Here is a 12,327-nt window from a genome sequence, read left to right on the forward strand (position 1 = left end):
GACATTGGCAGGGTAGGGAATCAGAGAGATTGGTCGATAATGTTTGAGTTTGTTGGGATCAGTGGATGGTTTCTTTAGAAGGGGTCTGATCTCTGCCTGTTTCCATCTGTCTGGGAAGACTGCTGTGGTGATGGGGGTGTTGAGGATGCTGGTGAGTTCTGCGCTGATGTGATTGGTTCAGAGGTTCAAAAAGTTGTTGGGGGCACTGGTCCGTCTGTGCTCCAGAGTGGATGGATGACATGATGGCCGAGGTGAATTGTGTGGTGAGTGGTGTCCATGTGATGATTGTTTGGCTGGTGTGCACTTGTTGATCGAGGTTGTTATGGCTTAGGACTGTGGGTTGGGGGTCGAAGTTGTTGTATATGGTGGCGATCTTGCTGTGAAATTAGTCCGAGAGGGTGTCGCAGAGTTCTTGAGAAATGTGGATTGTGTTCTTTGTGGCTGCCGGGTTGGAGTATTCCTTGACTATTTTGAATAGTTCTTTTGTGTGGTTGGCTGCTGTGTTGATGCGGGCTGTGATGGCCGCTCTCTTGGGTTCCTTGATTTGCCGATGGTAGCTGCTGAGAGCTGCCTTGTGGGTGGCTCTGTCAGAAGGGTTCCTGGTGGATCACCACAATTTCTTGATTCTGTAGAGGCTGCACTTGGTGGTTCTGAGCTCTGTGGTGTACTAGCTGGTTTGTCTTGAGGTTTTGTTGCTTCTCGCTGACTTGAACTGGGCAGCTCCGTCAGCGCATTTGGTGATCCTGGTGGAAAAGTTATGGACGGTTTGTTCTAGGTCTGATGAGGCTTTAGGTTGGGAGGTGCTGAGGGCCTGAATCCACCATGTCTCTGTTACCTTGCCCAGTCTTGGTGGCAGGAGCTCTGGTGCCTGGTAATGGTATGCTGTGCGCTGGAGATGGTGAAGTGAACAATGGCGTGATTGGCCCAAGTAAGTTCTGAAATGTGGCTGAATTTGACTCTGTTGATGGAGGTGAAAAAGGGTCGACTGTGTGTCCAGCTTTGTGCGTTGGTTCCATGACTAATTGGCCCAGTCCAATGTTGTTCATGTTCTCCAGAAGAGTGGGGCCATTGATGTGGAAACTGAGGTTACAGGGTAGTATGTAGTGGTTGGAGTCGATGGTTAGAGGAAGGATGAGGTTGGGAATGATGTCACAGAAGGCCAGTAAAGATCACTGTGGTCTGCATACAAGGGTGCCTCTTTCCGTTGTCTTGATGGCGGTCTGTAGTTGGAAGATGAGATGTTGCACAAGAGGTGTGGGGTTGTTGTCAGTGGTGATGCATTGGATAGTTTCTTGAAGATGATGGCGATGCCACTGCTGTGTTTGTTGGTGCAGTCTCGGTGTATCATCTTCTGGCCTTCGGGTGTTGGGGTAGCTATGTCACGGTTTGAGGAGGTGTTGAGCCAGGTTTTGATGATGAAGGATACATCCGGGGAGAGGGAAGTGATGGTGTCCCAGATTTCTGTGGTGTGCTTCCAGAGGGATCGGGCATTGAGCAAGACTCACTGGAGTGGTTCCAGTTTGTTCGTGGTCTTCTGGGGTGGTGTGTGTGGACTGGCGGTCCTGCATTGCAGGTGAAGTATCAGTGATGGCAGGTGAAGGGTCCTTTTGTTGCTCAAGGGGAGGAGGTGCAGCTGTTGCTGTTGCGGCACCCAGGGCCAGGAGCTCCTAGGCGATGTATTGGTTGTAGACGGTACGGCCAGGGTTCCTGGCAATGGGCGTGGTTCAGGTGTGGATAAGCACAGATGGTCTTGGCTTTGCTGCATCCGCTGTGTGACTGGGGTGCAGCCTCCATTAAGTAGGTCTTGGGGGAGGAAGCAGTGCTGGGTGGAGGGAGGCAGGATGAGGGAAAATGGTGGGAAGCGTGTGGGAAGCGCGCAATAAAAGGCAAACATTATGCGAAAAGGCAGAAGTGGAAGGCAAAAGCTATGAGAAAAGGCAGAAATGAAAGGCAAAATCTATGAGAAAAGGTAGAAATGAAGAGAGGAAGACGAGCGAGATTGAGGGTGAGCAAACTGTGGCAACTGGTTGTGAGACCTGTCACAGGGGAGCTTCCACACATTTTATACTAGTCCTGCTGGAGCCTCTCATTTGTCACTCGTTACTCAGTCCAGGGCCCCTCATCACACACTCACCTTTCCTTGTTCCCCCACTTCCAGGTGATTCACATTCATCACACTTACGTAAACTGTCCTTTATGATGTTCAGCCAAGACCTAGACTGGTATTAAAACTCTCTGAAGAGGGATCACAAATGACAGACTGAATTATATTGTTACTTTGACTCATCTTGTTTAAATGAATGTAATTATATTGTATCTGTAATATTAGAGTATGGTTCTATACTGTATAGCCACGCAACTAAATTAAACAAAGATCACAGACAACCCCACACCAGTTTCGCCACACGTAGGTCTCGTCCGTGAGGTATACCTGAGATATACCTTAAGTACTGTGACATGTTGAGCTTTGGTCCCTTGTCTGGGCAAGCCCACCAACCTTAGTGTTCACAAAATGATGTAAGAGACGCTTGAATGAATGTCAGCCACTGGTGATGGCCCTGGCCGCATCCCAGTGGGTTGTTTTTCATGGCATGGGCAGTGTATAAAGGGCCAAGGCAGCATGAGAAAGATAGTAATAGGAAGGTGAAAGAGACTGCTTGGGGGAGGCCTACCGGTCAGCATTTACTAAGTAAATGTGAATGCCAGACGACTCAGGAGAGTTCCTGAAGAAAGAATGTTCCAATATGTGAGTCACTCTTGGAGAAGATTCCAGTTGAGGAGAGCTGGTGTTCCTTGGGCAGAGGCATGCTACTGGGAATAACGAGCATGTGTAGAGTATGCTGCAGAGTAGTCAAGTGTTGGATTGGAAATAAATATTAGACCTTCATGAGTGGCTGGTGAATCAGCACTGTAGTGAGAATCTTAAGGAATTTCTCCCAATGTTAATTAGCATAACACAGTAGCAGTTGTATTGACCCGCAGGATGTGGTGAGGCAATCCACAAGTGTGTCCCCAATTGTTTCTGGTGCTTTCTTCCTGCCTTAGGAGATGTTTAGGCTAGTAGCATCTAGGCTAGATGATACCATCCCTATAGTTGCCATTCCCACTATTTATGATGCGGAGACATCAACGTTGCATGTGTTCAGTGGATTGTTCCCTGTACAGAAGGTTTTAGAGGGTGCAACTTGTCCTTTTATTAATCATTTGATGGCTGACATTATTCAGGCATGGACCCCTCTGCGAAATTGGAGTATCTTTATCACAGTGCGGTTCATTGGAAGGATAGGACCAAGGAAGGTCTGGTATGTTGCATTTAGGAAGGTTTTAGTTGCGATGAAGATGAATAAGTTGCCCCAGAGACGTTTTGAGTAAAGGGCAAAATGGGACTTTTCTCTCTACAGTACTTTCCAAGGGTGCCCCTGGGAAACTGATGATTCCCTCTATATTACCTACATTTCTTTATCTCAACCTCTGTCCCTGTCTCTGCCTACCTCTATCTCAGAATCTGTCTCTCTTTACCTACCGTCACAGAAGGATTTCAAGACTCCAGTCAAGAAACATTTTTGTCTGTTTGGAGTTTCTGGAAATTTAAAGTCTAGTTCAATATTGTTTTCTATCATGCAGGCCTAAATTAGCAGAAAATGTCTCATTAAACTGAAAGCTGTTCTGGACAGGGGGCCCAAAGTATATGCAGGTATGGTAGGTACCTGGTGGTATAGAATGTTAGGGGAGAATTGGAACAGTGGGATCTGAGGGTTCTTGTTCCCTCTGTGGAGCTTGAGGTGAATTCTGAGGATTGGCAGTTGATGCCTGGACGTTGCACTGACAGGAATAAACTCTCCTCGCTGATTCTACTTCTTTTCATTGGTGGCAAGTTGTTTTCAACTTATGTCAGCTGCAATGATCCTTTGCCGATGTCGTGGGTCTCGCTGAGTGTAGGTGTAAAGAACAGGTCCAACAGCGGTGTATAGTAAAGAATAAGTATTCCGTTTTTTTATTTTAAATTGTTTTCTCACATATATATATATTTATGTCTTCATTCACATTTTAGTTGTTCCCTTTTTCCTCCTTTTGCATAGGTTTCTTCAGGCTGGAGGATTATCTTTTCATGGCTCCTTCTTCTTTTGCCTTCTTAGGGGTCTTTGTGATCTCGTTTTAGCAGTTCCCCATCACCAGATGAATCCCTGACAAGACCGGAAAAACAGATGAAGATAACGTAAGTGAATGGTTGTGTTTTTCTCTGATTTTTTGTTTTGTTTCGTTTAAATAGGGGGGGAGAGAAAAAAGGAAAGAAAGCAAAGAAGGAAAAGAAGAAGAAAAAAAAGGAAATAAAGGAAATAAAGGAAAATAAGTTGAAAGAGCAAAATAAATTGATAGAACCCGACAGGCAACCGTCTCCTCTTAGATTGGTGTAGGATAGTTCTCTCACATTGTGGTTCTATCACGATACTCTATCCCCGGTGTGCAAATAACTGGTGTAAGTGGGAAAAAAATATATATCCATGCAGCACAGAATATCCAGCACTTTTCAACTGTGCCTCATAGACCTTTTTAAAGCCTCCCTTCTTCTCCTCCTCCTCTCCTCTTCCCTCTCCTCCCCCACCCCATCCTAATAGGTAATGGGCAGGATTAGGAAAGCAGGCACGTACCTGCATGAGCCACGTCCCTCCTGGGAAGTGGCGGGTTGTCTCGATTGGGGAGTTGTTAGAGATTTTCTGCCTTAATTGTTCACTGGTGACAAGCCCACTTTATCACAATATTATTTGGAACTATAACTTAAATATACTTCTATAAATAGTTTTAAGCAACTATTGGAGACAGAAACATCTTATTGAACACATATTTCTGGACTAGCGATTCTATTCAAGAAAGAATATTATGTTCAAATATTGTTTAATTTATGTTGTGGCAGCAACCCACCCATGCAGGTCACCTCATGGATAGAGTACTTGCCCCTGCACCCTTTTTTACAAGTAGCAGGAACACCTCTGTTGTAGTTGGACTCTTGCGCCTTGGTGAGACTGTTGGTTTAGGGATGATGGCACTTTTACTTGTAGGCGACTGAGTCAGTGCTACAACAAGTCTCAACTGTCGGCCCAACCCTCCTGGCTCACAAGCAGTACCTCACAAAAAACCCAGACAGTAAACGGTGATTTCTGGCACCCTTCCGCATGGACTCTAGATAGCGAAATCTCAGAGACATGATGTGAAGACCTAAATACATCACTTGATTATGACTCTGATAGTGACACCTTAACAGAGTGGCACTGATAACACAAATCTAAACATGTTTATACCTATAAACAATGGCAGCCATCTTAAAAGAAATAATAAAATTAATGGACTACAACAGAGCACGCTAAGTAGGTTAAAAGTCACCAGGTGACGGGAGCACAGGCCTGCAAGCCAAAGGGCTAAGCTAATCTCCTGAGTCCCAATAAAAGCTAATATGGATTCACTACACCTCCAATAAATTGGCAACTGTGGAAGGAGACATTCGAAGCCCATCTAGAGGCAATAGATGGTGACACTTTTACTTCTAAAAAGAAAAAAGCACTATTGATATATGATCTAGTTGCAGAGAGCAGAAATATTTTGAAAACAATACCCCTAGAAATAGTTACTATTTTCACAGTAGGGAGTGAAGAAAATGAGTTGAAGACTGTGATTGATGAATATGAATCTGTAATCAGTACTTTGGAGAAAAGATTTAATGCAAAAAAATAAATATTGTTCTAGAAAGGCATAAATTCCTTTAACGATCAAAAATTCCAGGGGAATCAATAGATGATTTTGTGGCTGCTCTCCTCACACTTATAATCACATGTAATTATCAAGAATTTAGGGATGAAATGATCCGGGACCAATTAATTGAGAACTAACAACAGAAAAGTTAAAGAAAAACTTGTAGCTACTGAGGTTCCTGATTTAGAAACTGCCCTGAAAGTAGCCAGAAGCATAGAACATTTGCAACACTGCATGAAAGAAATGAATGAAGGAATCAAATCTGGTGAGGTGAAACAGCTAAAGGTGAAACAAAATGTGAAACCACCCACAAAAGGAACCAGCACTAGTCTGCATTGTGATTCTGGTATTTTACAATCCAAGTATAAGAGTGAGAAGAACGATATCTTATTTTCCATTGTGACAGTAGATCACATCTTGGGAATGCCAAATTTTGTGCAGCAATAAACCAAACATGTTTCAAGTGCGGCAAGAATGGTCATTTTGCACTTGTATGTAGAGCAAGTTCTGGACAAAAAAACTCCTTCCTTACAGATGGTTAAGAGTACTGAGGAACATTTTATTGACTCTGAAGAAAAAGATAATGTTGTACTAATGTTATTTAAAAACAATCACGGATGGAGTGGAACTGTTGAAATATCATCCATGAGTAGATCACATAAGAGAAAACGTCTAGCTTGTATAGGTTTTGTTAACAACAGAAATGTGAAATTCCTAGCAGACTCTGATTCTCCTTTCATCTTAATGAACTTCAGGGATTTTGGTGATATTGGCAATATTGAAATGCATTAATCTCATATAAAAAGTGATGCGTAAACTTGAGGCTAATTTGCAATTTGATGGGAAATATGCTGTGGGACCAGTGTACATGGTAAATGATGGACCTAATTTGTCGGATTGGGATAAGCAAAGGGAACTAGGGATTATTTTAGACCTCAGTCATCCTGATATGGTATTGTCCAAACAAAATTAAACAGAATAGCTGGTACTCAGGTGTTATCCAGGTTTCCCAGTTTAGATCAAGTTAATTTTGTACAAGCTAAGGGCTGGATCAGACATTATCCTGAGGGCTTCAATGAGAATTTGGGAAAATTCAAGGGTTTTTAGCATCGGATAATCTTAAAACAGGGTGCTAAAGCAGTAGCTCACAAAGCGTGCAAGTTGTCCTTAAGTTTGCGTACTGAATTTAAACAAGAATTAAAAAAATTCTGCTCTTTGGGCATAAGTGAACCCATTGAGGGGTCGGAATGGTTGGCCCCCATAGTACTAGCACGTAAGGCAGACAAATCTTTGAGACTTTGTGCAGATTTGAGGGATTTAAATTCTAACATTTGGGTAGAATGCCAACCGTTACCCAACAATAATGAGATGTTAACAACTTTGGGTGGTACAAAATTCTTTACTTCTCTTGATGTACCATCAGCCTATCATAAGAGAGAGTTAAGCACAGATTCTAGACATTTTACATCATTCATCACTCTAAAGGAGTAAAAAGGGATCATGTATTTTCAAGATGACATCTTAATATTTCGGAAAACTGTAGAAGTTCACAACGACAGAGTGAGAGCTGTTTTGGAGTTCATAAAAGCTAGTGGTTTGACTTTAAAGAAAGACAAATGCAATTTTTTTTACAGAAAGGCATGGATTACTTGGGATGTCATGTATCAGAAAAAGGGGTTGAACCAAAAATTAAAATTTTGGATGTTGTCCAAAATGCACCAAAACCTAAAGATAAAAATGACCTGCGTTTGTTCCTGGGACTCATAGAATACTACTCAAAATGTATTTGTCATTTTTCTGACAAAAGCAGCATGTTTGTGTAACCTTCTGCAAAAAAATGTCAAGTATGTGTGGAATGATGAGTGTAATGTGAGTATTGAGTTAATCAGAACAGATATAGTGACAGCTCGCCTTCTCAAAGCTTTTGACAACAATGATTTATGTATCATCTCCGTTGATGCTAGCAATGTGGGACTTGGTGCTGTGCTCATGCAACAAAGGGGTAACCGAAGAAAGGAAACCATTGCATTTCCATTGAGAACTATAAAGGGGGCAGAATCCATGAATTCTAGTATAGGAAAAGAGGCTTTACATATGTAGTGGGAGTGCAACATTTAAAAAATTACTTGAGGGGAATATAATTTAGCTTGAGGAGAAACCACAAGCTCTTAGTGAATCTTTTCACCACAAAAAGGGGGGCACAGCTACTCCTCGAATTGCCAAGTGGCAATTCAGAATACAAGCACTTGATTATAAGTTGAAGTATGTACCAGGAGCAAAGAATCTTGTGGCTGACTGTCTTTCTAGATTGCTGTTGGATGAGAGTGAGGAGAATCTAGAAGTGGTGGATGATCTAGAAAGGATTTGTGTTGTGAATGCTATCAATTACGTCATGAAGGGGGCTTTGACTGAGAAAGAATGGATGAATGATATGTTGAATGACAAGGAGTTGCTAGATGTAATGAATTTTATGGTGAATGGGTGGCCTACTCTAGAGAATACACCAGAGGCTGTAATTCCTTACAGAGGAGGAGGGGAAGAAGTGTCCACTGTCGGGAACATTGTGCAAAGAAGTGGACAGTTGATTGTTCCAAGAAGTTTAAGAAAAAGAGTATTAGAATTGGCCCATGAAGCGCATCTAGTAATTCGGGCCATGAAATAGAGAGTGAGGGAAGATTTTTGGTGGCCTGGAGTGGACAAAGCAATTGAGCATCACATCTGTGACTGTTGCATGTGTTTACTGAATAATAAATCACAGGTGACGTGCCCCTCTCCAGTCAACCCTATCGTAATTAAAAGTTGCACCAAGGAGTAAGGTAGAATTTGATGTGTCTTGACCTTTTGGATTTATGCGGAATACGCCAAAATATACTTTGGACATGGTAGATTATATGGCCCTAAATAAAATTTGTGGAAAACATAAGCTCAGATACTGTCATAAAATTCTTCAATTAAGTATTTTTGAGGGAGGGTTCCCCTGAGGAAATAGTAACTGGTTATGGCACTCAACTAGTGTCAAAAGAAATTGAATGTTTTTGTCAAATTCAGGTGTAAAACACATTTTAACGTCACTGTATCATCCCCTTAGCAATGGCCTAGTAAAAAGAATAACTTGTGTAATCAAGGATCATTTACAGCTTGCTTTGATAAATGGATTGCATTGGAAAGAATCAATTGAAGATTTGTTATGAGCAACAAGAACTACTCCCCATATAAGTACAGTAATATCCCATTTTACTTTGCTGAGAGGAAGAGTTGCGGGGGTCTAAGTTAAACAAAGAGTGGGTGGCTAGAAAGAGTGTTTTGACGCAGCAAAAATGGCAAGTGTGATTGATGTCAGAACTGCAGTCCAGGAGAAATTTGGAAGTAGAAATGATCAGCACAGGACCTTAGCGGTTTAAGAAGGAGACTGGATGAGAATTAAAAAACGTGTTTTTATCCGTAAAGGTTATATCACGCTTTTCTTCTCCTGCCCGTGTGAAAAAAGTGAAAGACTATGTGGTGGTGTTAGAAAATGGAAAGACCTCTAGTAAGCAATCTTTTCGATAGTGCCCGAGTCCAAAAATGACTATGTTGGCAGAAAAATGGGAGTACAAACTAAAGATCGTTCTGTAGACAGATGCAATGACAAGAGAGCTTTGTGTAGGACCAAGTTGAGTCCTGCAAAGTTCCAGGATTAAAATATGTGTTAGCTATTCACTTGTTCACCAACAAAGTGTGTTAGCCTGGCCATATTTTGTAAAGTGTCATTAGTTCAGAATATTTATTTTGAATTTTATACTGTTAACCTCATTTTATCTTCTATGTTAAGCTATGTTCTTTGTTGACATACATATTTGTCTTTGTTTTGTGAAAGATGGCTATACAGAGAGGGTAGATACAGGGCGATATGGAATGTCAGGGGAGAACTGGAACAGTGGAATCTGAGGGTTATTGTTCCCTGTGTGGAACTCAGTGCTTAATTTGTACTTGTTGTTTCCGGTGCTGAGCACCTGCACTTATTTTTGAGGGCCTGGACTTATTCTTCTGTCTCAAGCATTTGCTGCGAGCAAAAGACACATATGGGAAAGGCGAAGGATGGGAAAAACGAAAAGGCGTCACAAAGGGAGAAAGTAGAAAGCTGCTAGAGTGAGCTGAAGGGGCAGGGAGTGGCTTTAAATGGATTCGATGGGGCCCGAGATGGCTTCAGGATTACGCTGCCTCAGTATTCCATGTTCCCACATTTAATTGCAGCAGTCTGTGTTTAAGAGGAGGGCTTTGGGCACCGGCACGTTTTTATTTACAAATTAAGTACTGGTGGAACTTGGGGTGAATACTGAGGATTGGCAGTTGCTGACTGGATCGTGCTGTCATAACAATATGCCGCGCATCCTGTGGAATTTGTATGGGAATGACGTCACACAGGGATGCTCTTTTCAGAGGATGTGAGCACCGGCGGCGTGTGTGTGACTCCTCCCTCCTACACGTGTCTATCCGCAGCTGCCCCGAACTAGCAGTCAGGCGGCAGCAGTACGACGCACAGACCAGCCGGTGTGTTACCTGCTATGGTGGGTGAACGAGGAGCAGAGGAGGCGCACAGTGCGCCTGGAAGCCCCTCAGCCACGAGTGAGGCTAGCGCTACAGTCCTGCTCCAGTGCAACGGGGCCCGCAAGGTAAGCGCCAAGCAGGAACATTTTCTGTCACATCAAAAGTGACAGGAACATTTTGTTTTTCTCTTTTCTGACTAATTAGTTATAGCGATTAAAACTTTCCACACGACAATATACACGATACAAACGTACACATGTTCGACTGATATAGAGAATAATTGAATTATTTTCTTTTGCGAGACGGAGAAATACGGGCATTTGTGTTTTTGTTCTCCTTTTTTTAAGTTAACGCCTGTCATTCTTATCTTTGGCATGCAGCTTTCTCTTTCATTTAACCAAGGGGCTCTTTCGTTTTCCTTGCTCAGAATATTTAACTGCGACGCACACACGTCTTTGGCGCTGGACTCGACTGATAAAAAGCCATAACTGACAGATGCGAAAAATAAAGACGAAGACACACATCGCAGCACCATATGTGCCCTGTCTGCTTGTCAGATATGGTCTACTTAGGAATGCTATATTCAGAGCAGGGTAGTTTGCCAAGTATCATGTTTAAATGTTTTTGTGTAGTGCTGTGTGTGCCGTAATACAGCTGCTTCGAAGCACTCTGTGACAGATGTACTGGATTCATAGATACCATGCAGCACTAACACATGGAAGCCAGAAATATCTGTGTAATAACTCTCAAATTTCTTTTTAGCAGCCTTGTTATGACATCCCTTATGATCCGTAAAAAGAACACTGTGTTACGACTGTGCGTCAGTGCGGTATTACAGTTGGGTTATGACGTCATAGCAGGTAGCTAGCAAGACATTTCCCGACGCGCAACTGCAACTTCTGTTTGAACAATATCGATAAAAACTAACTTTTCACCGTTCTCCTGAAATCTTTCTACTCTGGCAAGTCATTTGTATGAGGTGATTTGTTGCACAATGGAGTTTAATACAGTCAACCATCGACAAAGCCAAAAGGCCCGGCCTTGGTGAGCATGTGGTTTATTTATTTATGCAAACACCTGATAAACAAAATCATTTAGCAAAGCTATAATAATAAAAAAGTCAAGGAGTGACCCAGCAGCCCAGGTACTGATGTGCAATCCTTTTCAGGTGGTTATGTAGGGGATCAGGCAAAATGCTGCAAGGGAGTCAGTGGATGAAGTGTGCTGACCTATTGGCCGATGCTTTATGCTATAATGCGCGGAAGCAAAAAAATGATACTTGGATGAAGACATCTGACCTAAAGTCCCCGTATGTGCGTATGCATGTGTACATATATGGCAATAATACGGGGGGTTGGCAAGACAATACATGGAAAATGTGACGCTAGCGAGACAGCTAAAGCTATCTGTAAACACGCCTAAAAAGCAGGCATCTACCTGCAGGTTGTCCACCAGTCGTTTTGAAAGTGATTTACATTTAACTGCGTAACAGATTCTCGCAAAAACGCCAAATTGCATATTGACGTATTCATTTAACAGTATAAATTCCACATGTATTTTGATATCTGCGCTCAGAAAATGGCTTTCGTAAGATGGAGTAATGGGCCAAGGCTTCGGAGAAAGGTTGGTGATGTGTTTTTGGCTACGTGTGCTAAGAAATAACATACCCCTTTTGCATACAAACAGTTGGTCTAAACAAGGCATTTTCACGTTTTTCCAGAACTGAAAACAATGCATTCCAAATTTAATCCAATTTCGGACGGGAGTTGGAATGCATTCGCATGCTGATACCCTTCATTTGTTGCAGGTAAAATAGCCTAGCAGGTTAATGCGCCTACCGCAGAATCTGTTTGGAGCGTCCTATCTTGATTTCCAGAGATACTCACTCTGCATTTGTTTCTAATTTGGTTGGTGCAATGAGTCCCTTTTAGTTGGGAGAAAAATAACACCTTTTTAACAGTGTTAAAAAAGCCTCAAAACCATGATAGGAATCGGTATAATAAAACACTTATTCTAGGTGCGCTCTTCATTGACGGATGACTGTAGTAGGAGGGT

The 12,327-nt window shown here is 42.4% G+C and overlaps 1 protein-coding gene across 1 annotated transcript in view; it reads left to right on the forward strand.

Moving 5' to 3' along the window:
- The first annotated feature begins 10,202 nt into the window (after positions 1 to 10,202).
- The window catches only part of MFSD2B (MFSD2 lysolipid transporter B, sphingolipid), a 291,098-nt gene continuing 288,973 nt past the window's right edge, over positions 10,203 to 12,327 (forward strand). The window contains exon 1 of the mRNA XM_069236021.1: positions 10,203 to 10,397. Within this exon, the coding sequence (XP_069092122.1) occupies positions 10,290 to 10,397 (108 nt within the window). The 5' untranslated portion in view covers positions 10,203 to 10,289. The remainder of the gene's footprint in view (positions 10,398 to 12,327) is intronic.

The sequence above is a fragment of the Pleurodeles waltl genome, chromosome 5 (genome assembly GCF_031143425.1).
Source record: "Pleurodeles waltl isolate 20211129_DDA chromosome 5, aPleWal1.hap1.20221129, whole genome shotgun sequence".
Lineage (NCBI taxonomy): Eukaryota > Metazoa > Chordata > Amphibia > Caudata > Salamandridae > Pleurodeles > Pleurodeles waltl.